The sequence below is a fragment of the Adiantum capillus-veneris genome, chromosome 21, assembly GCF_014529385.1.
Source record: "Adiantum capillus-veneris isolate H3 chromosome 21, ASM1452938v2, whole genome shotgun sequence".
Taxonomy (NCBI): Eukaryota; Viridiplantae; Streptophyta; class Polypodiopsida; order Polypodiales; family Pteridaceae; genus Adiantum; species Adiantum capillus-veneris.
In genome coordinates this window covers 72,421,977-72,447,089 of record NC_140951.1, presented here as the reverse complement: position 1 = coordinate 72,447,089, position 25,113 = coordinate 72,421,977, and the positions used below count along the sequence as shown (strand labels likewise).

Below are 25,113 nucleotides of genomic sequence, written 5' to 3'. Positions count from 1 at the left end.
GTTCCTTTCCCTTTTTCTTTCTCAGACATGCCTTCTCAAAACGTAAATAAATATGGGTTCTGAAAAGTTTTTTCTAAAATGCAGAATATTTTTAGTGTTTTCCGGGAAAAGCAAATGCTTTCCCGTAGGAATATGTGTTTGCATTGCATATGTGCCTAAGAGCTGCATCCAGGGACGTCTAGGAAGTGTTGTGTGGCATTAGTTTTCAACTCACTGAGTTTTGTTGAGTTTTTAAACAGGGTCACACAATTTTTAAACATTGACCGGCCGCCCACTTAATAAGTGAGCAGCCAATGATCAAATTAAGGTGAGGCGTCAAAAATAAAACACCAGCGCTAGCTATTGGGCTGATTCAACGTGCGATCTCTCTCCCCCTCTCTCTCTTCCCGCCAAAAACAACTACCACCCCTCTCTTTTTGCTAGGCGCTACCTCTACAACAAACTTGGCTGGTACGGCACCGCACCGCACTGCACCGCCTATTCCTGCCAATTCTAGGGGTCTACAAATTTCTCTCTCAGCCACACAAAATTGCTAGCGCTACCCTTTGGAGAAGTTGTCGTTGGGAATCTGCAAGCGAGCGTGCGACGCCAGCGTGCGGTCGTCGCTTTTTCCCACTTGGAGTGACAGGTCCTGATTATGAATAAGCTCTACGAGTTGTATCGTGTTTGTGCTTTTGAAGGTACTCCATCACGAAGAAGGAGCAAAGAGGCTTCGGCTTACGGTCAGGGATTCTGGTAATGGAATCAGGAATGGTCTGCGGAGTTTCATACTCTTAGGTGCAGACGGAATTGAGAGCTCGTCTCTCGAAGTTTCCCGCACGGGAGGGAATTGGCCATCAAGTCTAAGAGTTTATAACGGAGGAGTTACTCTAGTTCTTGTGCTTGTAAAAAGATTCTCCCTAATAAAGATTCTCTTTAAGGGGGGGGACTAGTCCTTCTTCTGGTCCCCAATATTGTGTCGATCTTCTCCCTCGTCTCTTTTGGTTGAAAGTTGATTTATTTTCAGCTTGTTGATTATTCGTGTGCGCTCCCATTTGTGACAGATGCGGAGGACGACTTCTTCTTGCTGCAACGTGGACATTGTTGTCGCCATTAAGATGCACAGTCTGGTGGCAATCAAAGGAGCAGTTCTTCAAGTCTTCTTTGAATACGAGTTTCTACTTCGTCTTTTTTATCACTGTTCTAAAACTCAAAACGCTCCTCGGAATCACAAGTCTTTGCCTTTGATAGATTGGGTGGCATAGAGTCAAAAATGTTTTGTTGGCTACCTTAGCCAATGAGCTTGCTGATCTTGTAGTCCTCTTTAATGGTGCACCAGAGGTTGAGGCTTCCAACCCTTTGACAGGCTTTGCTGGGTGTTTTGTGGCTTGGAGGACTCTGACTGAGTCCTCGCAGGTGGCAACTCCTCAAATCACTCTGATAGCTTGATAGGCAATTCGTGTAAGCCTCGGACTGGCATTGATGTAAGCCGGTTTCGTCTTTTTTATCACTGTTCTAAAACTCAAAACGCTCCTCGGAATCACAGGTCTTTGCCTTTGTCAGATTGGGTGGCATAGAGTCAAAAATGTTTTGTTGGCTACCTTAGCCAATGAGCTTGCTGATCTTGTAGTCCTCTTTGATGGTGCACCAGAGGTTGAGGCTTCCAACCCTTTGACAGGCTTTGCTGGGTGTTTTGTGGCTTGGAGGACTCTGACTGAGTCCTCGCAGGTGGCAACTCCTCAAATCACTCCGATAGCTTGATAGGCAATTCGTGTAAGCCTCGGACTGGCATTGATGTAAGCTTGGTATTTGTTTGTTTGATTGCTTCAGGTTTGCATTGTGAAGCTGGTCCAGTAGTTATGGCAATCGTTATAACAGAAAAAAGGATTGTCCGTAGTGACTTCGCCGCAAAGGCCTTGTGTACCTGGTGGATTTGGTTACTTGGAAGTGCTGAGAGAGAAGGCGGAGTGGCAGCTTGCCCGCTCGGTCTGTTGATACACAAGATCCTTGAAAGAGAAATTCTACTGAGCCACTTTCAGAAATGTCGATTTACTGGGTGTGGGTTGAAAAGTAATAAGAGCCCTTTGATATCTTCAAAGCTTCCATGACCAATTCCCGTTGTGAATCTTCACTTTGACAGGCTTGACAACCCACTGACAACCTTGCCCCAGGATTGAGGAATTTGCGACAAGCTTCCTAGTTGTGAAACCGTGTTGCACTTGTTGTTAGTTTTTGTATTGATGCCTCTTGATAGCTTTTCTGGGGTTTGAGCATAAAAACTGTTATACTTGGGGTAAAGTAGAGATTCGTTTTTAACTTTTTGTAAGGTGGTTGCTTCTAACTGTCAAGTACTTGGTTGTGGTTTTTGACATACAGAGAAAATTTCTGTGTGGTGTTCTGATGACGGGCGTAAATGCTACAAAACTGGTAAACTTGGTCTATGATAGAACTGGTCTGCAAGGAACAGGTGAACTGCTTGTCGCTGTGCCAGAGAGCCCAGAGCATGTCTACCTATTGTTCCCACCTCTTCAATATCCACATATCAATAGACTTCCCAGCAATGATCCAATTTCACGGGCGATCAACGGAGAATCGGGCATCATGACAATGCGTGATTATAGAGGAACGAAGGTTATTACAGCATACAGACCTGTTGGATTTATGCGTTGGGGTGTGTAACTCGTCTTATCTTCATGAGATGATGCACTGCTATGAGGTGATGGTTTTCTAACTTTTGGCTGCTGCCTGGACCTCAGGTCTCCTAGCGAAGCTGGATATTTCTGAGGCATATGCACCTATTCGAAATGTTCAAATTGTGGTGGTCACCACTATTGTGGTTCTTGTAACCTTGGGTGTTTTGGCTTCTTTAGGATTAGCGAAGGTAACGGTCCTTCAAAAACTCCTACAATTTTCAGGCAAAAGAGATGCTTCAAATGTTGATGTTGCCTGTTGTTAATGATCCTTCAAAACTCCTAAAATTTTGAGGCAAAAGAGATTATTCAAATGTTTGCCTGTTGTTAATGATCCTTCAAAAACTCCCAAAATTATGAGGCAAAAGAGATGATTCAAATGTTGATGTGGATCTGGCTGCCCAAATTAATTTTCATTTTCCAGCTTATTATGTTTGTTTGTCTGATTTTGTCTCTTTATTTTTGTGTACCCTGAACCATGTCAATATTCAAGCTCTATGTATCTTGATGTTTGCTTGCAAATGGCTAAATTATCTACAGAATCTTGTACATAGCATTGTTAACATGAGTGGCTATAAAAGCGTACTGATGGAAATGCAATTTGCCAGAAGTCTAGTAGTTGAATCAAATAACAGTTGCCATATTTTTCAGTTCTAAAGTAATCGTCCATACATGGTAATTGTATCTTGACTTCAAGCTTTTGAGGTTTACTTGTTGCTTTGATATTTAGGTTTTTGCATCTCCGATTGTGGAACTAGGAAAAGCTGCAATAGCACTTGGCCAAGGTGACATGACAGCGAGGGTAAAAAAGGGGACGGTTTTACTTCGTGACGAGATCGCTGATCTGAAAGATACTTTCAACAGTATGGCTCATCAAATCTCCAGTCATCAATCAATTCTCGAACATAAGGTTTGGGATGTTTCAATCAAGTATTTCTGCACATGCATGTATGGTTGGCAACAAGTTTGCTAGACACTTCCATATTACGGCACAACAAAGCTTAAGTGGTTAGTCAATTATTGGACATAAGGTCCGGCGATTATTTAGAAAATTTTCATGTACGTGTGTGTGGATATGCATGCGCATGTCCGTGTGTCTGTGTCTAGGTCTGTGTCTGTGTGAGCACGCACGCATGCTTTATGTGTGTTTGTGCATGTACATTTTGTGCGTACACTTTCTCCAGCTGTTTCAGGATTTTTCATGACGTGGTCTATGCATGCAGACGTGAATGAACAATTGTTTTTTGTACAGGTAATGGAAAGGACATCAGATTTGGCTTGTGCAAATGAGGGCCTTGCAAAGGAAATCGATGAACGTAAAAGGATAGAATTTGAGCTAGAGAGAGCAAAGGATGCTGCTATTGCTGCAAATAGATCAAAGTCGGAGTTTTTAGCAAATATGTCACACGAAATCCGAACTCCTCTGAACGCCATTATCAACTTCACAGAACTCTGCCTGGACACACAAATAAGTACTGAGCAGCAGGAGCACCTTGATTATGTAGGTCGAACTACTTTGTTTTGCTCTTGTTTTTATTCCTATTTTCTGTCATATGTCTTTTAAATGAGGAACTTCTCTTCTGCAAGGTGAGGTTTGCTGCCCAACACTTACTACGACTCATTACGGATATTCTTGACTTCAGTAAAATTGAAGCAGGAAAGTTGGAGATTGAGGAAATACAATTTTCATTATATGATCAAGTAGAGCATGCTGTTTCAGTACTTGCACAACGTGCTCTGAAGAATGGCTTGGAACTATGTTATAGTTTTGATAGCGATGTTCCTGATCAGGTCATGGGAGATCCTGGAAGACTGCTGCAGATATTTGTCAATCTTTTAGGTAAGCTTTCATTTTCTCAAGTTTACTGATGTGAAGGTAGAAGTGTGGCTCTGTTTTTGTTTGATTTGTTTAAGATTTGAATCATAGGTAATGGCATAAAGTTTACAAAGACTGGGGAGGTGGTGATTTTGGTGTCCATCAAACACAGGGACACAGATAAAGTTGTACTTCTATTTGCAGTGAAGGACACGGGTGCTTACACTGTTCTAGTCTGATTTTTCTTTGGTGGTGGTGATGGTTTACATATACAATTTCTAAACTTTGTTTCTTGTAGGGTTGGGTATACCTAAACGCAAGCAGCCTATGTTGTTTCAAGCTTTCTCACAATTGGATTCTTCAACACAAAGGTGATATATCATGTGCCCCCATATGACAAGCAACCTCTCTCTCTCTCTCTCTCTCTCTCTCTCTCTCTCTCTCTCTCCCCCCCTGCCCCTGCGCTCTGCCTCTCCTGCGCGCTGCCCCACCCCTGCGCGCTGCTCCCTCCTGCGCGCTGCCCCTCCCCTGTGCGCTGCTCCCTGCACGCCAAGACGGCCAGCGCGCTACCTCCAGCCCATCCACTGAACACACACACCCCATCCCCATCCCCTGCCCGCTGCCCCCTGCTCTCTGACCGTCTTGCTTATTGCCGTACCTGCAGCCATCTCTCTTTCTCTCTCACACACACACACACTACACACATACACACATACACACACGTTGAGTGCTCTCTTCCCTTTCTCCCCTCTTCTTCACAATATGAAGAGAGGGTAGCTACGAAGACAACCATGTCTTCCCCCATCATCAAGACGCCGACACCGACAACGAAGACAACGTCCTTCATGCTCACGAACAAGAGGCTTGCACAACTGGAGAAGGACATGAAAGAATGGCGGATGGAGAGAGAGATATGGAAGGAGGAGAAAGCCACCTTCATCAAGCTATGGAACGAAGAGAAGGAGGACATGAGAGCGGAAATCCAAAATCTCAAAGAGGAGAAGGAGAGAAGGGAACGGGAGAACGAGAAGGAGAGGGAGAGATGGAGGAAAGAGCAAGAAGAGATGAAGGCACAAATCGATCTCCTTCATGCTTCCATCACATCCCTCACCCCCGAGGAAGGAGAGATTAAAGAGGAGGCTAAGGAAGCCCTCAAGGAGGAGATCACCAAAGCCCTCACCGCAAGCATTGAGGACAAATTAGAGGCCACCAAAGAAGGATGGGTCGAAGTGGTCAAAAAGAACATCAAGAAGGTAGCAAGAGAGGAAGCCCAAAAAGATGAGGTACTCATCGTACACACAACCATCGAAGAGGAGAAGATGCGACAAGCTCGCCGTCTCAATGTGCGAGTGACCGGCATCAAAGAAGAAGAAGGGTCTACACCCGAGAGCGATGGGAAAGCTTTATGCAAGAAAGTGGGATACAAGGAAGAAGAGATCCCTTTCTCCAAAGTTTGGAGAGCTGGCAAAGATCCAAAGAAGAGAGCTCTCATCCTCCAATTCGCCTCCGAGGAGTCTCGAACTTCCTTCCTCCGAAAGAGGGTCATCTTGAGAGGGATAGAAGGCCCCCCGATTTATCTTGATGATGACCTCACAAAGATGCAACAAGATCACCGTCGCGCGTGCATGCCTCGAGTCCACCAAGCCCGCAAAGAAGGGAAGAAGGCAGTATATCGAGATGGTAGGGTTATCATTGATGGCAAGACCATTGCATAGGGACTCGCGGCCTGTGGGACACACGAGGAGATTCATGTCACGGTTTGGAATTGCAATGGAGACCTATGGACACACCCAGAGAGACTTGAGGAGGTGATGAGAGGTCGAGACATCATTCTACTTACAGAGACACACGAGAGCCCGGAGAGAGGGTTACCACGGATACATGGATTCCAGTGGGAGTCTCTACATCGAGGATGTATGCGCCAGCACACCACTCGCGGCTCAGGAGGAGTGGCCATACTCTTTAGACAGGGGCTTCACAGCAGACTACAGATTGTTGCCCGGGACCCACAGGCCCGCTACATGTGGATTCGCCTCGAGCTCTCACGAGACAGGATCGTCTACATTGCCCTTTGCTACTTTGCTCCCACAGGCTCCAGATTCGCCCCTATTGAGCAGGAGTCACTGTACGCATGCCTCACGGAGGAGATTATGGAGTACTCCACACTGGGTGAAGTCTTCCTTATGGGAGACTTCAATGCTCGTACGTGCAGTGAGCAGTGTGAGGCATATGACCATGAGGACCCAGAGGCACTACACACTCTAGATGAGGAGGCTACTATGAGAGATACAGCAGACAGAGCTCCAGTCACAGCCTACGGACGACATCTACTTCGACTTGGCTCCCAGCACCGTCTCGTTATTTATAATGGGATGGTCCAGTGGCCCACCTCAGGGGGCCTGACTTGTATGCCACATGGAGTTGCAGAAGGAGGGGGGAGTACAGTCGACTATATTTTGGGACCCAGGGAGGCTACACACCTTATCACATCCTTCACCATTCCACCCATACCCATCGGAGCCGACCACACATACCTCTCTTTCTCCATCACCGGAGATACCATCCCACACAGCTCCACAGCACACACTCCACACACCACCATCCATTTCACACATGAGCTAGCCTCTCTTTACTCGGCCAAGGTCGAACATGGCCTATGCCTCCTCCACCCATCCACACCACTCTCAGTTCTCACATCACATATCTCTTCCGTTCTCCACACTTCAGCTATTAGCTCTTTTCCACACACCACTCACACAGGACGCACTCCCTCCCCCCGGGACTATGCATCAGAACCGCTGGTATGATGATGAGTGCAGAGAGCTATACCGACGCCTCCGTGCACGGCGAGCCTTAGGAGAGATCACAGAGAGAGAGGCCAGACGGCATATGAAGACGCTGACACGCCAAAAGCGGCGAGCTTTCGAAGAGGCACAGGAGCTTGAGCTATACCGCCTATTCATGAGCATGGATAGCGCGACGGCATGGCGCACCCTGCGCGAGCCACGTCCGACTACAGCTATTGAGGATCCACAGATATGGCATGATTATGCAGAGCGACTTTATGAGGTGCCAGGGCAGCCTCCTATCCCACAACCACACGAGCCACGCCCCACGTGCTCCTCCTTCTTTACAGCAGCGATGGTAGAGAGGGCCATACGCCGCATGTAGCACAGACGATCAGCTGACCATACTGGATTACAGAGTGAGCACATCATTTATGCGGCCTCCACTATAGCCCCGTTGATTGCACATGTCTTCAACCGGGCTATAGGGGAGGGCTTCCCAGAGGAGTGGACACAGCACACCATAGTGCCTATCCACAAATCTGGCGACACCCTGGACCCAGGTAACTACAGGACTATCATGATTGGCCACACGATGGCCAAGCTATATGGAGCAGTACTTGAGGCACAGCTCAGCTGCTACGCAGAGATCGAGGGTTTACGAGCTCCAGGCCAGGCAGGTTTTAGACGAGCTTTCTCCACCACTGACCACATCTTCGTTCTGCGCTGCCTCATTGATGGGGCAAAGGCACGGAAGAAGAGGCTTTACTGCTGCTTTGTGGACTTCCGCAAGGCCTTTGACACGGTCCCACGCGAGAGACTCTTCCAGCGCCTTCACAGCATTGGGGTACCAACAGAGATGATTTGGGCCATATATGCTCTCTATGAGAGGGTGACGGGTCGGGTTCGTTGCCCAGGCGGTTTTTCAGAGACCATTGCTAGCACCATTGGTGTTAAGCAAGGATGCCCACTCCCCGACACTCTTTGGGCTCTACATCGACGAGATCTCCGACTACATACTGTGAGCAGGGGGAGAGGGGAGCGACTTGGCAGGTTCTCCGGTCCACATCATGTTATATGCTGATGATATTGTGTTGATTTCAGAGTCACCCGAGGGCTTGCAACGCCATCTTGAGGCCTTGGACGAATTCAGCACACACAGGGGGTTGACTGTGAACCTTGGCAAAACCAAGGTTATGATCTTTCACACATCCAGTGCAGTGAGGAGCGCCGCCACCTTCACAGCAGCAGGAGGACAGGTTGCTGTAGTCACCTCCTATGTCTACCTTGGCATCACATTCACCAGCCTACCAGGACCCTTCACTATGAGGCAGGCTGCTGTTGACAGGCTCACCCGAGGATATGCAGCTCTGGCCATGCTAGAGCGGAGATGCCACCAGGCACACTTTCAGGAGCCCCGCACGAAGGGGTGGCTTTTCGACACCTTAGTCACCCCGGCCTTGATGTACTCGGCGGCAGTATGGGCACCAGGATTGACAGCTGACCAGTGGACACAGCTTGAGAGACCACAGGTATGTATGATCTCACGCTTGCTCCGCAGCAAGAAGACAGTGCCACATGACATTATTAGAGCCGAGCTCGCCACACCACCTATGGTTGTAGAGGCACTATTCCAGACAGTTTGCTTCATCCAGAGGATGAGAGAGCTACCTCCTGACAGACTTACCCGTAGAGCATTTGAGGCAGCTATACAGCTATCAGAGAATGGGCATAAGAGAGCATGGTACTCACATGTCAGAGCATGGTTTGAGGGACACGGTCTTGACATGGAGAGCCTACCACCATTCCAGTACGACCCCCACTCACCATATGTTCACCTCTCTCGCAGTGAGAGGAACTTGGTATTGAGACAGGATCTGTGGCAGCTATACACTAGGAGAGTCTGGGAGGCACCTGGCTTGGGGACGAGGATGTCAGATTACAGAGACCAGTTTCTCACCATATTGTCTGGGGGGTTCATACAGAGACCACGCTACATGGACACATATATGCCACATAGCTCACGGGTGGCGATTGGTCAGCTGAGAGTGGCTTCACACAGGTTAGAGATTGAGATCGGGAGACATAATGGTGTTCCCAGGGAGGAGCGAATCTGCAGAGCCTGCACAGAGGAGGTGGAGAGTGAGGAGCACTTTGTATGTAGATGCAGAGCATACACTGAGATCAGAGGCAGGTATGAGGCCATATTCAGAGGACAGCCCACTCTCCGAGAGATCATGGAATCTCGAGATCAGAGACAGCTCGGACGTTTCTTACTAGAGATACAGAGCCATCGGGACACACTACTACAGCCACACACAGCTACACAGACAGAGGGGAGATAGTCGCAGCTCACAGACTTCTTTCAGAGGATTTCCGCCCCTCCCTCACTAGACACTCAGAGGGGAGTGACACTCCCACAGGCGGAGGTGAACCGAGCTAGACGACGACCACGAGTCACAGGCTACAAGGGCGCGAGCTCCCACCACCGACAGATCGAGGAGATCCGAGCCCGGGAGCGCCGTGCCACTGAGGAGCGAGTGGCTCAGATGAGGGCCGACCCGACAGCTTTCATCCGGGTAGCCTTGGCACCAGACCCGCCCATGTACCACATATTACATCCCCCCATTAGTACAGGATGGAGCTAGATAGCTTGATGCATTCTCATGATTGTACTACCTTGAGCATATAGACATGCATATACCCCTAGAGATAGAGCTCCATCCCTCCTCAGATACTCCACTACCTACATTCAGTTCAGTTTTGTATCAGTTTTGTTTCATTTGTCTTTCCGATAGACGGATGACATACACACCATGTACATTTGATTTGTCTCATAGGCCGATTTCGGCCTGACATAGACGTTAAAAATCTTTCTTTCTTTCTTCTCTCTCTCTCTCTCTCTCTCTCTCTCTCTCTCTCTCTCTCTCTCTCTCTCTCTCTCTCTCTCTCTCTCTCTCTCTCTGTGTGTGTGCAGCCCCGCCCCCTCGCGCGCTCTCTCTCTGCTGCCTCCTGCCCAGCCCCGTCCCCTCGCATTCTCCCTGCAGCCCCACCCGTAACCCCCCCCCCCCCCTTGAGGTACAACAGAAGACAATAAAATTCAAATTTCAAATTTTTCTCAGAAATTGCAGAGATTGCAGGAATCGCAGAAATTGCAGAAAGCCGGAATTGCATAATTTGGGAGAAATTATAGAAAGCGACCATGTATGCTTAATGTGGGAGAACATGTATGCATAATGTGGAAGCACTTGTGCGTGTAGTGGGATCTCCTTCCGCCGCAAAATTCCTCTCATTTTTGGCAGCGACCAAACATGAGGAAGCAGAATGATAAGCCCGACCCCTTAGAAGATGCAATTTAAAAGTGCAAAGAAGAAATTACCGAAACCATTAACAAGATCAACTGCAACCTATTAGGAACAATAAAAATGCTTGAAGATCGCGTTTTGGCCGAAGAAATCAAGATTACTGCAATGGGAAATCGTGTGATTGCCCAAGGCAAAGAGATTGCGTTGAGGCACGATCACGAAACACACTTGAAGAGGGAGAATTGCAACCCTCTGTAATAGAAGAACTCAACACAATCAAGAGCAAGTGCGAGCCATCAAAGAGGGGGAAGAGCAACATAAAGAAATGACCAATTCATGGGTGGATGTTATTACAAAGACTCAACAGAAAGCAAATGAGGCTGAGAAATGGATTGAGGTTGCCAAGAAAGGGAAAAAGCAAGGAAACATCATTATCAACCTGACACTAGAAGAGGAGCAAAGAAGACGTGTACGCTCTCTACATGTGAGAGTTTGTGTTCTTAAAGACAAAGATAATGTAGAGGAAGAGGTAAATTACTCATGGCTTTGATGGGGGTTCATGAGCCGATGCACTCAAGAGCTTGGAGAGTGGGCAACAAGAAAAATGGGAGCAAGGGGGATACCTCGAAAGAAAGGGCACTCATCCTTCGTTTTCCCTCCATGGAAGCGAAGGACTTTTTGAAGAAGAGATCAACTCTTAAGAAGACGGGTATCTTTCTTGGGGATGACCTTACCCTCTCACAGATCGCCCATATGAAGGAGGTAATGCTAGAGATTAGAGCGGCAAGGGAAAAAGGTAAGATTGCTTTTTACCGAGATGAAAGAGTGGTGATATTGGAGCGACGCTCCACATGACGGTGTGAAGCCTATGGGACCACACTCAAAGTTGCTACCTGGAATTGTAATGGATCTATGCGCCTTGGTGTGGGTGCTTTTGAGGAGAGTTTTACCGGGAGAGACATCATCTTCTACTTTGAGACACATCAGGCCCTTGGGCAGTCTATACCTCACATTAGTGGATACAGATGGGAGATAGCCTGTAGACACGAGATACGATAAGAGCACAGAGGCGGGGCTCAGAAGGAGTGGCAGTTTATTCAGGGAGGAGTTGCAACCATTGATACATATAGCCGGCAGGAATGAGCAAGCTAGGTACATGTGGGTGAGATGGAAAGCAGAGACAGGTAGATATCTTTACATTGCTATTTGCTACTTTCCCTCGAGTGTGTCAGTATACCACCCAGAGGACAGTCCCCCTTGTCTAGTTTGGATGATGACATATGGGAGTTCTCTAGAGATGGTGACATTATCATTCTAGGGGACTTCAATGCTAGGACTGCCCATCATTAGACAGTATTTTATGATACTTCAAAGGAGATGCTGAGAGAGCTGGATGTTGCAGAGACGGGCCTATCCAGACTATCACAGGATGGGGAACATATTGAGTATGGACACCACTTGATAGACATGGAACTGCACATGGATTGGCCATCTTGAATAGCCTAGAGAGATTTCCCACTGCGGGAGATTTCACATGCTTTCGACACAGACATGGAGCCAGCACAGTGTATTATGTCATGGCGCTGCCGAGCCTCATCTCTAGTATCGAGGATCTCATAGTTGGGCCGAAACCTGTTGGGGTGGCAGTGGATGATGCTCTTGTGTCGTTGATCATCTCTTTCCAGTTCAATGTAGCACACAGGCCACGGGTAGCAGCCCCTACTCGCTACACCTTCACACGGGAGACGCATTCTGTATACATAGATGGGATCTACAAACGCCTATGCACTGAGGAGCCAGGGCGACCTCTGGAGGAGCTTACTACTATATTGACATAGACATTACATGATGCAGCAGCAGACGCATACCCACACACCCAGCCCAAGCAAAGACGCCGTTCTGGGAGCATGCCTCAGAACAGCGGGTATAATGAGGAATGCTGCAGACTAGAGCTAGACTTCAGAGGGAGGTGCTTTTGGGAAACATCACTCACAGACAGCCACAGATTGACTTCTGACGCCTAGTGCGGCGGAAGAAGAGGGGATTTTTGGCTCGACTAGAGCAGGATTTATACCAACTATTCTTGAGTCGGGACTCGCGTGAGGCATGGCGGCTCTTTCATGAGTAGTCCCTCCTCCCCCCCCCCCCCCCCCCCCCCCCCCCGCCATTACCTCTACAGAGACCTGGGGCAGTACGCATCATCTTTGTACACAGTTCTTGGACAGCTGCCCCTTCCCGGGCCCCTAGATCCATGCCCACACACATGTGCTTTTTTCACCGCTGAGATGGTGAAGAAGGCCATTGACAGGATGAGGACTGGGAGAGCATATGATTATGATGGCTTAGTGGCTGAGCATTTCATGCATGCCAGAGATCTACTAGCAGAGCTTCTAGCAGTTATGTTTAACCGTGCCATGTGTGAGGGCTTGCCTGATACTTGGAGCCTATCTACGATTGTACCTATCTTCAAGTCAGGAGACCCTATGGAGCCTGGGAATTATCGCACTATCATGATTGGACACACATTGGCACGGTTGTACACATCCATTCTTGAGGAGCAGCTGAGCGGATGGGCAAAGAGGGAGTGTGTGCGTGCAGCTGGGGAGGCAGGGTTCAAGAGAGGTTTTTCTACTCTTGACCATATCTTGACACTCAGGGCCATCATTGAGGAGGGCAGATCCCATGGGAGACGGATCTATTGTAGCTTTGTGGACTTCCGCAAAGCATTTGACACAGTACCCAGAGCTAGATTGTTGCGCAGATTACAGGAGATGGAGTACCCACAGAGCTCATTTGGGAGATCATGGCATTGTACAAATCAATAGTAGGGCATGTACGCACCTCAGAGGGTCTATTTACACTGGTTCACTCCACTATTGGGGTAAAGTAGGGCTGCCCGCTCTCTCCTACTCTATTTAGTATGTATGTGGATGAGTTTTTTGACTACTTTGAGAGAGATGGTGATAGAGGTGCACCGCTGGTAGGGACATGGATTCCGCTATTATTATATGTTGATGATATTGTGTTGATCTCCGACTCTCCGGAGGGGATGCAACGTCATGCTTTGCATAGGTTTGCCCATGAAAGTGGTTTGTCTGTCAGCCTTGGTGAAACCAAGGTCATGGTATTTAATACCACCCCACAGTGGATCAAGAGGTCAGCGTCCACATTCACATACGGCCAGGAGACAGTGGAGTATACAGATGCTTACACGTACCTTGGAGTGGTTTTTAGTGGACCAACATTTTCATTGAGGAGAGCAGCAGAGGCTAGATTGACCAGAGCCTATGCACTGTGCAGCATTGGGTAGATTGGAGAGGATGTGTTCACAAGTTCAGTTTCAGGAGCCTCGGACGAAGCTCTGGCTCTTTGACACTTTGGTGGCTTCTGCATTGCTCTATGGAGCTGAGATATGGGGGCCTTCATTGGATCATCACAGGAGGACAGGTAGCACTGATGGATGGGGGGACATGGAGAAGCCTCTGGTCTCTATGATCTCGCAGCTCATTAGAGCCAAGGCTTCAGTACCACGTGCCATTATCCGAGCAGAGCTAGTTGCCCCCCCACTAGTGGTTGAGGCGCTCACCAGGTCTGTCTCCTTCATACACCGCATGTGGGAACTTCCGAGAGAGATACGCCCACCTTGCACTTGAGTCCTGTCGACAGTTAGCCATGCAGGGAGATACAACATGTTGGTATGGGGAGATGACATCATGGTTTCAGGCGCATGGGTTCAGCATAGACAGATTGCCCCCTTTCCAGTACTCATTGGATGCACCCTCTCTGACTCTTACACAGTTTGAGATCACCAGGCTCATCCGCCAGGACCTGACTCAGCTAGACACCTGGAGGACATGGATACAGCCAGCACAAGAGTTGGACACGAAGATGGCTTTCTACAGAGAGCATCTTCTCCAGCTTACAGAGGACGGTTTTGTGACGAGGCCGAGATACATCGACACCCACTTGTCTCATGGGATACGATGTGCTATTGGCCAGATATGCACATCTTCACACCAGCTGCGGATTGAGACTGGGAGATATAGCGGAGTACTAGCAGAGGCTAGGACATGCCCCCTGTGTGACATGGAGCCTGAGATAGAGTTGCACTACACATGCCACTGCCCCGTCTACTACGAGATACGAGGCCGCTTCCACTACTTGTTCAGAGAGGGTTTTGGACCACTCTCGAAAGTCATGAGGTACGAGGATCAGAGATGCCTCGGTTTGTTTCTGCTCGAGCTACGCAGACACAGAGAGACTGATGAGAGGAGAGGCTAGCCAGTCTCAGAGACACATCACAAACTTCTTGTCACGATTATGACTATGTTGCAGTATTACAGTACTCCTAGTTGTAGATACGCAAAGTGCCATGCCAAGGAGAACCCCTGCGCTTGGATGGTCACGACCCTTTGCTCAAGAGACTTGTCTCTAGCTACACTCCTTCGACGACTGGTCACACCTCTTCGCTCTACGGGTGCGACTGTTCGCCCAATGGTTGTAGCTCTTTGTCGGGAGGATGTGTCTTTACGTCTAAAGTCATGTCTCTTCACCAGGAGACATGTCTTTTCATTTGTGTCTCTTCGTCTCCTATATAAGGAGCCTATTGTACTCAGTTTCAAGCAGTCATTCAATCAATCAAACACAGAGTCTTCTGAGTCTTGTTTCTGAGTCCAGTTCAAGTTTCTTAAGTCTTAATCATGAGTTTAAGTACTTAATTAAGGATTAGTACCTAGAATCCTTACAGTGGTATCGGAGCAAAAAAAATTCCGATACCTGAAGGTTGTGAGCCTCTCACCCTTGCCACTACCCTCTCCCCCCCTTCCCGGAGTTGCATGGAAGCAAAAGAAAGGTGGTACACACACACAAACGAGCATGAGGTAACATGAAATTTTCTGTTCCAATTACATGAATGACAAACAAATACATAGATGTGTGTGGCGTACCCGGTGGGTTTTGGGAACCCGTTGGCTGGTGACTCTTCGCTTACCCTTTCCTCGGATGGTACCTCTTCGAACCCACACTCGCACCCCTTCATGCAAGAGGGCAGCGGGGACATATTATCCCTTGCTCACACCCCTTTCTAGGCGACATGTCCCCTTTGCACTCCTTCACTGAAATTTACTCGCTGGAGTTTATTTACGTAATTAGCCAGCAGCGTATGGGTTTTAACGCCATCAAATACTTTCAATTTTACTGATTTAACTTGGTCAGCCAGCCCCTAAATTCACCAATGTGAAACACCCTTTTAAGTGCCCCTCTTAAACAAATTCAACTTACGTAATAATAAAAGTGCATCCTAGCGAACCGTGAATGTCACCAGATTGCACTACGCCGCCCCAAATTTACCAAGTGTGAACATTGTAAAAGCAAAATCATTAAAAAACAAAAACAATTCCCACATTGCAGAATTTCCACATTGCCCCTCTCTTCCCCTCCAGCGCTGGGCCCTGGTTTCTCTCTTGCACCAAGTACAAACCAGAACCATGGCAGACGATCACACCTAGCCTTTTCCGTATTTCTCGTACATATACGAGGTTCTAGAGGAGATTTTACCGGAGAACCACCTTCCTTGCCACGAGATTCTCCCGCACAGTACTTGCTCTAGAACCAGTACTCATTCCTGCGCCTCAGGTCGTCTGTTACGAGTCTGTGGCAACTCTACTTGTTGATTTCTTTTTGGGGGGATTTTATTTGACTTGTTTTAAAGCACCCCTCTGGAAATGCCAATGCCCGAGTTGCATGGTGTGAGGCGGCCGCGGACGGCCAGTGAGCACTGAAGTTGGGCAAATGGACTTAGGTTAGCCACGGTGGGGCTACGAGTGTAAATCACCTGATAGCTGGCCGACATTGCATTTTCCGATGTGGTTCTAGAGGTGATTGATGGTCAGGCGACCAGTGTGAGTGCTTGGAAGCATCTCCTAAAATTTAGGAAACTCCTATTTTGGACCTGAAAATGTGTTCACGTCATTAGCTCTGGAATGACAAGGGGAACATTTTATTGCTCTGCTGCCAAGTCAACTGACGCACCAGTTGAGATATTTTCAGCCAAGTTGGCCAGAGTCGGAAACTGGGCGAGGTGTCACTGTGAGCACTTCTGTCACTCTGTGCGAGTCTACAAGAGAAAGGGGACGCCATTTTCAGCTGCAGGCAGATTGCAACAGGTGCAAGAGCTATAGAGTGCTTCCTTTCCCTCTTATGTACAGTGCGGTGCCAGGAGTGATGCCCTGCACGCTACGCACTGCTCTCTCTCTCCCCTACGAGCAGTTATGTTATGCCCCTCAAGTTGGCCTCTCATTTGACCAATGTACAGTTGTGTGCGTTCATGCGCGATTGCCGAGGCAAGAGCCTCTTGCACAGGTACTGGATTAGCTAGTGGCTAATCCCCCGCAGGTACAGGTGAATTCGGAGAGGTTTCACGTGCAAAATCTCGTCCGATTCAAAGGGCAAGTAGCCCTACAGGTGCGGGAGCTCGAGGACTTGCTACGGATGCGACCGGCACGCGAAACGGAGCCCGAAACAGGGAATTACAGCTTGCTGTGCATTTTTGCAGGTTTAGGGTTTCGGCCCTAAACAGTCTCTAATACCCCCAGGAGGTTCGGGGACGCAAAGCGACCGCTGTAGAGGTGATCTGGCGCATTATCGGGGCAGAAAACAGAGAATTCAGCGTGCTGCAGATTCTCGCCAGGTTTTGCAAAGTGACCGTATGCGTTGGGAAAGTCATCTATTGTGTGGGGATACTGACTGTGAAGTGACCTAGTACAATTATGATGCCGAAATCGGGCCAGAACAGATGAAATTCAGCCCAGATTGTGCAGGGCAGCTTGTAGGAAATCACAGGTTTTATTCCCTCTGTTAAAGAGTAAAGAAATACCGAAAGGGGCGCCAACCTTTGGGGCCTACAGGTGTCGCTGTCTGCTTGGGAGCATTCTAGCTTGCTAGCCGTGCTTTTGTTTTGAAGTGTGATTCCAGTCTCAGTTACAGGTTCCTTTTAAGTCATTGCTTTGTATCGTATAGTCAAGTGTTAAAGAATCGGGTGAAAGCTAATGTCTACCACCCTACGGGCCGGTTTCAGGGTTCCGTTGCCGGGACAAGATCACTTTTTCCTTAAGAAGTGAGCCTTGGTTGGTTTGCGGCGAAGACACAAAGCACAGGAACTTGGAATTACACTATGGCTGACATGACAGACAATGCTAGAGAAGAGGGTTCCTCTTCCTAGGGTAGACAGGCTATTCCTTTACAGCATGAAGTTGGCGAGAGTTCATGACCGCCACTGTCTACGCCTTTTGTTCGTGTGAATGCACAGCGAGAACAGGTTCAAGGGTTTATGACTGGGCACTTTGAAGAGGATGCATTCAGGACACAATTAGTTGTTGCTATGAATGTCTTCACTCAGTTGGTGTAGAATCCCAGGTTTATGGATTATCTGCAAGCACCATTAAAGTCACAGCAGGCAAGGGAATGCCCTCAGCGTATAGAGCCTGTTGAGGCTCAAGCCCAGGTCCCCCATGCGACTGAGCAGTATAGGGAGCATTCACATGTTGCGGAGTCACGTCAGGCTCCTAGACAGGTCCCTCTCCTGTCCATGAACAGGTGGCGAGGATCCCTACTCCACAGGTTTTGCCAGTTCAGCCCGCCACCTTTCAGGGTCAAACTGTTGCATTGAATGGACAGGGAACCAGTCTCCAGGCAATGCGTCAGGTTTTTCCACCACCCATGGTACATCCTGGGTATTTCAAGGGTGGATCCATGTTCCAAAGTATGGCTGGTTATGCGCCTGGAAACCAGCAGTATATGCCTAGAACAATGTTTGGGGGTATGCATGGCATGACGCCACCCCATGTATGGTAACATTGGCATGCAACAAGGCTTTCAGAGCAATCAAGGCCAGTTTGGGGTGCCACAGGTCAATTTTGGCATGGCTGGTTTTTTTGGATAGCAGCCAGATATGGCACCTTTGATGCAGAATCTCAATAACCAAGGGGCACAGATAGTCCCTACTACAGTGCCCATGCTGCAGACGCTTCCCTATGACAATTTGGGGCCAATAGAGAAGCCAAAACCATACAAAGGAGGTGCAGCTGTGAAGTTCAGCACCTTTAGTGGCTTCGAGGATAAAGCAAAGGCTTTTACTCTCCTCCAGCAGTTTGATACAGCTTATGCAGGAGGGAATTTTACAGAAGCCTCTAAAGTCAGAAAAGCTACCACTTTCTTAAAGGACAATGCGCTCACATGGTGGACGACATTGTTAATTCAAGGACAAGCACCCGCCACTTGGGTTTACTTCAAGAAAATGTTTGCATCTTCTTTGCTGTCAGATGAATTTGAAGCCGACGTCATGACAGATTGGCACTCGCTTACTTCGGCTACATGCAAGAGCTTGCTGGAGTACAATAGGAGGTTCTGTAAAGCGTTACTCTGTGTCCTCCTACAGATTTGTGCCATTGACAGAGCAGATAGAGAAGTATTGTTGTGGGTTGCCTAAAGGGCTTCGCGATTACTGTACCAAGAACAGAGTGTCTACCCTCACTCAGCTTTTGGAAGTTGCTAACACTGGTCTTGCCTTGTTGAAAGGAGAAGACAGTGGGTTTCCGAGCAACGAGAAAGGAGGGTAGCAAAAGAAAAATTCAGCAAAGCAGCCCTTTACGAGAGCGGCTCCTGAAGCGTCCCAGGGGCCCGCTAGGTTCAATAAAGGCAAAGGTTCAGCCGAGACTTCTAGAGCGCAGGCAAGGAAGCCTTTTATGCGTAGGACGCCCAAGGAAAAGAAGGTCTTGATGGCTGAAAACAAGTGCTTTATATGCGAGCAGACTGGTCATTTTGCAACCAACTATCCAAAAACAAAAGGCCAGCTAACTCAGATGACAAAGAGGACAGGAAAGGAAAGAAGCCTATGCCCTCGGCAGGTTTAGTGCCAGACATGTTGGGCGACAAGCCTAGTACAGATGCCGGTGAGTTATGCAGAGCATGGGGTAAAGTTAGAAACCAGATGGCACTTATTTTCTTTGATCCAGGTGCCAAAGCGAACTTTATCACGCCAGAATTAGCTATGAAGTTGGGCACCATAGCTGAAGAAATGGGGTATACCGCAGAGGCAGGATTGGCATGTCCTGGCCACTCAGAGTGCGTTACTCCCATCATAGGAAAGCTACGTCTTCATATTCAGTCGTATATGGGCACAGAAGAGTTCTACACCATTGGAGGCAAAACTCACATCTTGGATGTAAAGCTAAAAGGAGAGTCGGTCCCTATTGTATCTGCTTCTGCTATCACTTCTGTAATAAAGAATCATCTTTATGCGTTTTTGCACGTGATGTTTCAGATAGTTGCCAGTCAAATTTATCTGTGTTGGATAAAGACAGGTTAGCATTTTTGCAAAAGTTTAATGGCTGTTTTTCTGATTCATTACCGTCTCAACTACCGCCGGAGAGGCCCGAGGATCATGCGATTGATTTGGTGCCAGGTTGTAGCCCACCAAATAGGCCACCGTATAGGGTTAGTGAGGCACAGCGGAAAGAGATTATGAGCCAAGTGGAGGAGCTCTTAGAGAAAGGACTGATTCAGTCTAGCTCGTCACCCTATTGCTCTCCAGTGCTCCTAGTACAAAAAAAGGATAGCTCGTGGCGGATATGTATTGACTACCGTGCGTTAAATAAGAATACCATCAAGAATAGGTTTCCTATTCCAAGGATTGATGATATTCTTGACCACCTAGAGGGTGCGGCGATTTTCAGTAGGATCGACCTTAAAAGTGGATACCATCAAGTTCGAATTAGGCCTGAGGATGTGCATAAGAGTGCGTTTAGAACGACATTTGGTCTCTATGAGTTCTTAGTGATGCCATTTGGTCTTACGAATGCTCTTGCTACGTTCAATAGGATGATGGATAGGAAGTTTCCATCCATATCAGAACTTTGTTGGCACATTCTTTGATGACATGATAGTCTACTCGAAGAATGAAGAGGAGCATAGGCATCACCTGACCATTGTGTTCGAAGAGTTGTGCAAGAACAGATTGCTCATCAATGGCAAGAAAAGCGAGTTCTTCTTGGAAGAGATCCTCTTCCTCGGACACATTGTGTCAAAGGATGGTGTCCGAATGGATCCTGCGAAGGTGGAAGCAATCAAGACATGGCCATCTTTAAGGACTATGCATGATGTCCGTAGCTTCTTAGGGCTATGTTCTTACTACAGAAGATTCATTCGCAACTTTGCAGAGGTTGCTTCACCTTTACATGCTTTGCAAAAGAAAGAGGTCACTTTCAGATAGACCCAGAAAGAGATTTCAGCTTTTAATCTCTTAAAGGAAAAGATGACTTCAGATCCAGTCATTGTTTTGCCAGATCTCAGGAAGTCATTTGTGGTTCAGTGTGACGCTTATGGCAGTAGCATTGGTGCAGTGCTAATGTAAGATGGTAGGGTAGTAACCTATGAGAGCAGAATCTTGCAAGGGCCAGAGATGACCATGCAGGTCTATGAAAAAGAGTTACTGGTTGTGATTCATGCCCTCTTAAGTTGGAAACACTATCTGTTGGGTGCTGATTTTGTTGTCCAAACGGATCATCATACCTTGCGATACTTTCTGACACAGTCAAAGCTATCGGAAAAGCATATGCGATGGGCAAACATTCTCTCCATGTTTCACTTTCAAAGTGTGCATGTGGAAGGCAAGAAGAATGTTGTGGCTGATGCGTTATCAAGAAAGCCACAAATTTCAGTTGTGTCAATTCCTTATCATCATGAGCTTGATGACATGAAGGAACAGTATGCAAATGACGAAGATTTTGCAAGGATCTTTGAACAGTTGCAGGAAGGACAACGTTATGAGCACTACCTCCTCATAGATGGTTTTATGATGATGCATGGCAGACTCTGTGTCTAGGCCATTGCGACATAAGGTCATGGTAGAGAGTCATGTCCCACCGTATGCAGGGCATCGTGGCATAGATGCTACAGTGAAAGCGGTTGAGACATTCTTTTATTGGCCTACCTCGAGGAGAGATGTGGATGCCTTTGTGCGAGCATGCGTGATTTGCCAAAAGGTCAAGTTTGACAGGGAGAAGGCACCAGGGCTGTTACAGCCATTGCCGATTCCAGATAAACCATGGGAAAGCGTAGCTATGGATTTTATCTTTGATCTTCCCAGAACACAGACGGGAAATGATGAAACCTGGACCATTATTTGCAGATTCAGCAAGCAAGCTCATTTCATTCCTATTAGGAAGAAGATAAAACCAGATCAGATGGCACATCTCTTTATGTACATTATCTTTAAGTACCATGGTATGCCACAGTCGATTGTCACTGAACGTGACCCACGGATGACAAGTCTATTCTGGAAAGGTATATTTGAGAATATGGGCACTACGCTTAAGTTCTCATCGTCGTTTCATCCACAGACATATGGGCAGTCAGAAGAGGCAAATTCTATTGTCTTGGATTTGCTTAAGTGCTATGTGTCAGAGCACAAGGCGAAGTGGGAGCAGTATCTGCCGCTGGTTGAGTATGCGTACAATAACACAGAATGCCAACAGGCAAAGCACCTTTTGAAATTGTCGAAGGTCATGTGAAAGTTCCTCCCATTTTGCATACCAAGGAAAAGATCTTTCAAGCAGATCAATATATACAGAATATGGATGAAATGTACCAGAAGGTAAAGCATGCCCTTGAAAGGACACGGGCAAAGCAAAAGAAAGCTGCTAATCTCCACCGTCGTGAATTGCTGTTTTCACTTGGTGATTGGGTATTGCTGCGGTTTGAAAAGGCACGCTTAAAGAAGAGAAAAGGTAAAGAAAGTCTCTTTACAAAGCTTAGTATGCGCTATTATGGGCCTTTTCAAGTAACAGAGAAGATCGGCGACATCAGTTATAGGTTGAAATTGCGTGAGAACTGGAAGATTCACAATGCTTTTCACGTGAGTCTTCTCAGACCCTTTATTGGTGATGTGCCAGAGGATATGCCAGTTGAAGAGCAGCCAGAAGTTGAAGAGCTTGATGAAATTTTGGTCCCAGAATAGGTCATGGCACACAAGGAAAGAAAAATCGTTACAAGGCGATATTTGGTGAAGTTTAAGAACTATCCACCTATGGATGCAAAGTGGATGGAAGAGAGTGAACTGTTAAGAGTCACCAAATGTATTGCAACTCTACCTTGAAGCCTTTGGTTTACCACCTACGTATTCTCCGACTCAAGAAGAGCAAAGGTCAAAAGGAAAGAGACCTGCGCTAGAGGGGGGTGATCCAAGAGCTAGCACTTCTCATGTATCTATGGATTTAGTGCAATAGAAGTGTACCCTGCTTGGCAATTGCCCTTCAGGAATAAAAGTTTTGTCCAAAAGTCTGTTTAGTGCCATAGAAGTATGTCTTGTCAGTTGTCAAGAGTACAATAATTGCTTCTAATGAGTACATGTTGACGCATTTTTAAACTGTTGGTTTATTATGCTTGAAAGGATTCGAAGTGTACTAAAAGTTATGGACTCTATTAAAGCCAGTGGCACAGTGTGAAAGCTATCCACTATGTCAATGGAACAGTCTCACAGGTAGACCATACATGAGTTAAAAGTGTTGATTACACAAGAGTGTTAACTACGAGCATGTATGTCTCGTACCATGTCGACCAGGTGTCTAACATGAAAAGATTGACAACCGTGATACGGTGTCCACAAAGTGTTGTACACGCTAATGGATTGATATTCATGCAAATAAGGACGTTTGCGATTTCAAGAGGGGGGTATGTCACGAGTCTGTGGTAACTTTACTTGTTGATTTCTTTTTGGGGGAATTTTATTTGACTTGTTTTAAAGCACCCATCTGGAAATGCCAATGCCCGAGTTGCATGGTGTGAGGCGGACAGTGAGAGTCTAGGCTGGATGGCCAGTGAGCACTTAAGTTGGGCAAATGGACTAAGGTTAGCCACGGTGGGGCTACGAGTGTAAATCACCTGATAGCTGGCCGACATTGCATTTTCCAATGTGGTTCCAGAGGTGATTGATGGTCAGACGACCAGTGTGAGTGCCGTGGAAGCATCTCCTGAAATTTAGGGAACTGCTATTTTGGACCTGAAAATGTGTTCGTGTCATTAGCTTTGGAATGACAAGGGGAACATTTTATTGCTCTGCTGCCAAGTCAACTGACGCACCAATTGAGATATTTTTAGCCAAGTTGGCCAAAGTCGGAAACTGCGCGAGGTGTCTCTGTGAGCACTTCTGCCACTCTGAGCGAGTCTACAAGAGAAAGGGGGCGCCATTTTCAGCTCCAGGCAGATTGCAACAGGTGCAAGAGCTATGGAGTGCTTCCTTTCCCTCTTATGTACAGTGCGGTGCCAAGAGTGATGCCCTACACGCTATGCACTGCTCTCTCTCTCCCCTACGAGCAGTTATGTTATGCCCCTCAAGTGGGCTTCTCATTTGACCAATGTACAGTTGTGTGGGTTCATGCGCGATTGCCGAGGCAAGAGCCTCTTGCACAGGTATTGGATTAGCTAGTGGCTAATCCCCAGTAGGTACAGGGGAATTCGGAGAGGTTTCACGTGCGAAATCTCGTCCGATTCAAAGGGAAAGTAGCCCTACAGGTACGGGAGCTCGAGGACTTGCTACGGATGCGACTGGCACGCGAACTGGGATCCGAAACAGGTAATTACAGCCTGCTGTGCATTTTTGTAGGTTTAGGGTTTCGGCCCTAAACGGTCTCTAATACCCCCAGGAGGTTCGGGGACGTGAAGGCACCGTTGTAGAGGTGATCTGGCGCATTTTCGGGGCAGAAAACAGAGAATTCAGCGTACTGCAGATTCTCGCCAGGTTTGCAAAGTGATCGCATGCGTCGGGAAAGTCATCTATTGCGTGGGGATACTGACTGTGAAGTGACCTAGTACAGTTATGCTGCCGAAATCGGGCCAGAATTGTAACAGACTTGAATCAATCACGACAGCACCAATTAACCACTTCAAAACAATTCACAGTTCACAATAGATTTGCACTGGCCCGGCGGAGTTCCATGCCTAGAGATATTGGCCCCAAAGACTGGCGCCCCTTTCGGTATTTCTTTATGTATTAATCAGTGTTCAAAGTACAAGAGTGGTTCGGGTCTCACTCTCAGACTCTGCGTCCAGATGCTCTGCAGAGTGGGAGCCCAAACCACTTATTTAATGTTTACAAGGGATGCCAAAAGCAGAGCCCCAAAAGCTTCAGATCAAAAGCCTTAACAAAAATAAAGCAAAGGCTCTTCTCTCCCTCTCTCTCTCTCTCTCTCTCTCTCTCTCTCAAGCTTTACAAAATTAAAGCCAAACATTCTCTCTCATCTGCGTAAAACAGTCCCAAAACTGCCGTAAAAGCAAAAGCCCAGCGTGATTTCCGGGACTGTCGTACTGTGCTACGTCATCATTGCTTTTTTTTTTCGCAATTTCTGGGATTCAGACCCTGTTGCCTTCAGGGTTAAGGTTAGGGTTAGGTCAGGGTAGAATTAGGGTTTGGCAAAAATTAGGGTTAGTGTTTCTGGGAGATTTTAGGGTTTGCAGGTTTTAGGATTAGGGTTTCTAGCAGCAGT

General features: G+C 47.4%; 1 protein-coding gene across 2 annotated transcripts in view; it reads left to right on the top strand.

Moving 5' to 3' along the window:
- Window positions 1-25,113, top strand: part of LOC147431147 (uncharacterized) — a 92,803-nt gene that overhangs the window by 49,042 nt on the left and 18,648 nt on the right. For both annotated transcript variants that reach the window (XM_086493799.1, XM_086493801.1), the window contains 7 exons: window positions 2,356-2,650; window positions 2,736-2,860; window positions 3,400-3,579; window positions 3,922-4,170; window positions 4,257-4,509; window positions 4,597-4,701; window positions 4,784-4,856. In XM_086493799.1, coding sequence (XP_086349925.1) covers window positions 2,356-2,650; window positions 2,736-2,860; window positions 3,400-3,579; window positions 3,922-4,170; window positions 4,257-4,509; window positions 4,597-4,701; window positions 4,784-4,856 — 1,280 coding nt within the window. The remainder of the gene's footprint in view (window positions 1-2,355; window positions 2,651-2,735; window positions 2,861-3,399; window positions 3,580-3,921; window positions 4,171-4,256; window positions 4,510-4,596; window positions 4,702-4,783; window positions 4,857-25,113) is intronic.